A 2,511-nucleotide genomic window follows, 5' to 3' on the forward strand; every position below is an offset into this window, starting at 1 on the left:
TCAACTCCCAGAATTCTTGAGCTAGCATGATTGGCTCAGGAATTCTGGGAGCTGAAGTCCACAAGTCATAGAAGAGCCAACTTTTGCCTATCCCTGCAATAAATAGTGCATAAACTTACTACCCCCACCCCTGCAGCAGCCCATTACTGGGGGGGAGGCGCCCGCGAGCGCCCTTTTGGAAACTCGAGAGGACGCTGAGGGGCTAAGACGGCGCCTGCGCAGAGCTGGAGTGGGGCTGAGACGATACAGTAATGCGAAGCTGGAGAGAAAGGGGGGCGAAAGGGCGCGCTGTACGCGCCGCGCCTGCGCAAAGCCGAGTGGTGGGGGGGTGCTGAGACGTCAATGCCAAGCGGGAGAGAAAGGCTACGCACCACGCCTGCGCAGATCCGAGTGGGGAAAAGGGGCGTCCGGCGCAGGCGCGATGCCCCGCGACGAGATGGCGGCTTCGCTGATCCAGCGGATAGCCCGGCAGGCTCGGGCGACCTTCGGCGCTGGGTCGGGCGAAGCCCCGGCCGAGCTGCAGCGCCTGCGTGACCTGCTGGGCCAAGTGAGGGCGGAAGACCTGGGCTTGCAACCTCGGGGTCCTTCCCCGGTGCCGGGCCCGAGCCAACCGCCCGTCAGCTACATGCACATCTGCGAGACGGCGCGGTTCAGCATGGGCGTCTTCGTGCTCCGCGCCGGCGCCTGCATCCCGCTGCACGACCACCCGGGCATGCAAGGCCTGCTCAAGGTCCTCTACGGCACGCTGCGCATCGCCTGCCTGGACGCCGACGGGGAAGCCGCCGAGGAAGGGGGCGAGCGGGACGCTTCCGACGCCGCCTCCGCCGACGGCCGCCCCCGCCGCCTGCGCGCCCTGCTCCGCTCCCACCGCCTCTACACCGCCGCCTCGCCGCCCTGCCTGCTCTCCCCGCAGCGGGACAACCTCCACCAGATCGCCGCCGAGGGCTCCGGCCCGGCCGCTTTCCTCGACATCCTGGCGCCGCCTTACGACCCGGCGCGCGGCCGCGACTGCCACTACTACCGGCTGGACGACGGACGGAGCCTCCCGCCCGCGCCCGACGCCCCCGTCCCGCCCAGCGCGCTCTGGCTGCTGGAGACCCCGCAGGCGCCCGACTTCTGGTGCGGCGGCGAGCCTTACCCGGGGCCACGAGTCTGCCCGTGAACAAGGCCCCGAGGACGGAGGCCCGACGGAGCGGGTCCCACCCCACAACTTCCACCGCCGGGGCTGCAGGGATTGGAGGCGGGGGAGAGAGAGAGAATGATGCCCGCCGGGGACTTTTCTGCTGGGTGCAACGCCGGGTTTAGCCGCCTTCCCACCCCCCAAACCCCCCACCTCTGTTTTGGGGTGTTTAAAAAAAAAACACAGCGGTTCTGACATCACGGAGTGACACTTTCCCCCCTTACTCCAGGTTGAATTATTTTGCACAAAGGTTTCATTAAAAAAAGAGAAAAGAGCTGCCTTTGCTGTGTGCTGAATTTATTTATTATTATTGTTATTGTTGTTGTTATTATTATTATTATTATTATTATTATTATTATTTCAATACAACACAGCAAATGAGATCACTATGCTGGATTTCGTATTTCATCACCAGTCGGGCGCTTCCCAAGCACCTAGGACTGCGTGACGTAGTGGCGAATTATGTTTGCCGATCCCAGTAAAGCGGCCTTTTGCAATTGACAGATGGAGATTTTGTCAATTCCGATGGTTTTCAAATGTCCGCTGAGATCCTTTGGTACTGCGCCCAGCGTGCCAAGGACCACTGGGACCACTTTCACTGGCTTATGCCAGAGTCGTTGCAGCTCGATTTTTAGATCTTCGTATTTCACTATATTATTATTATTACTATTGTTATTTATTAGATTTGTATGCTGCCCCTCTCTGAAGACTTGGAGCAGCTTGCTTATTTACTTACTTACTTACTTACTTACTTACTTACTTACTTACTTACTTACTTACTTACTTACTTACTTACTTACTTACTTTATGCTATGGGTCCATGGGGCGTAGGTGGAAATGTAATTCGGTAGAACTGAAGGCGCCACTCACCCCTTCCCTTGTCTCTATTCTTACTCCTACCCACCCACCCTTTCACTTGTCTTACTAAGGTGTATTAGTAAGTAAGTATTTATTTACTTACTTATTTTGTGCTGGGGGGTCCATGGGGGAGTAGGTGGAAATGTAATTCTGTAGAACTGAAGACGCCACTCACCCCTTCCCTTGTCTCTATTCTTACTCCTCCCCACCCACTCTTTTGCTTGTCTTACTGTCGTGTATTAGTAAGTATTTACTTACTTATTTATTTTGTGGTGGGGGTCCATTTGGGAGGATAGTGAAACTGTAATTCTGTAGAACTGAAGATGCCACCCACCTCTTCCCTTGTCTCTATTCTTACTCCTCCCCACCCATTCTTTCGCTTCTGTTACTATGGTGTATTAATAAGTATTTACTTATTTGTTTTGTGGTGCAGCGGGTCCATTTGGGAGGCAAGTAGAACTTTAATTCAGTAG

The 2,511-nt window shown here is 55.6% G+C and overlaps 1 protein-coding gene across 1 annotated transcript; it reads left to right on the forward strand.

Annotated features, from left to right (window-relative positions):
* Nucleotides 1-338: 338 nt before the first annotated feature.
* ADO (2-aminoethanethiol dioxygenase) lies at nucleotides 339-1,452 on the forward strand. Its single transcript, XM_070753931.1, has one exon. The coding sequence runs from the start codon at nucleotides 422-424 to the stop codon at nucleotides 1,160-1,162; it is 741 nt and encodes a 246-aa protein (XP_070610032.1). The 5' UTR covers nucleotides 339-421; the 3' UTR covers nucleotides 1,163-1,452.
* Nucleotides 1,453-2,511: the final 1,059 nt, after the last annotated feature.

The sequence above is a fragment of the Erythrolamprus reginae genome, chromosome 5, assembly GCF_031021105.1.
Source record: "Erythrolamprus reginae isolate rEryReg1 chromosome 5, rEryReg1.hap1, whole genome shotgun sequence".
Taxonomy (NCBI): domain Eukaryota; kingdom Metazoa; phylum Chordata; class Lepidosauria; order Squamata; family Dipsadidae; genus Erythrolamprus; species Erythrolamprus reginae.

What these genes read in the sequence shown, in the direction of transcription:
- ADO (XM_070753931.1), top strand. Translation starts at nt 422, where the DNA reads ATGCCCCGCGACGAGATGGCGGCTTCGCTGATCCAGCGGATAGCCCGG.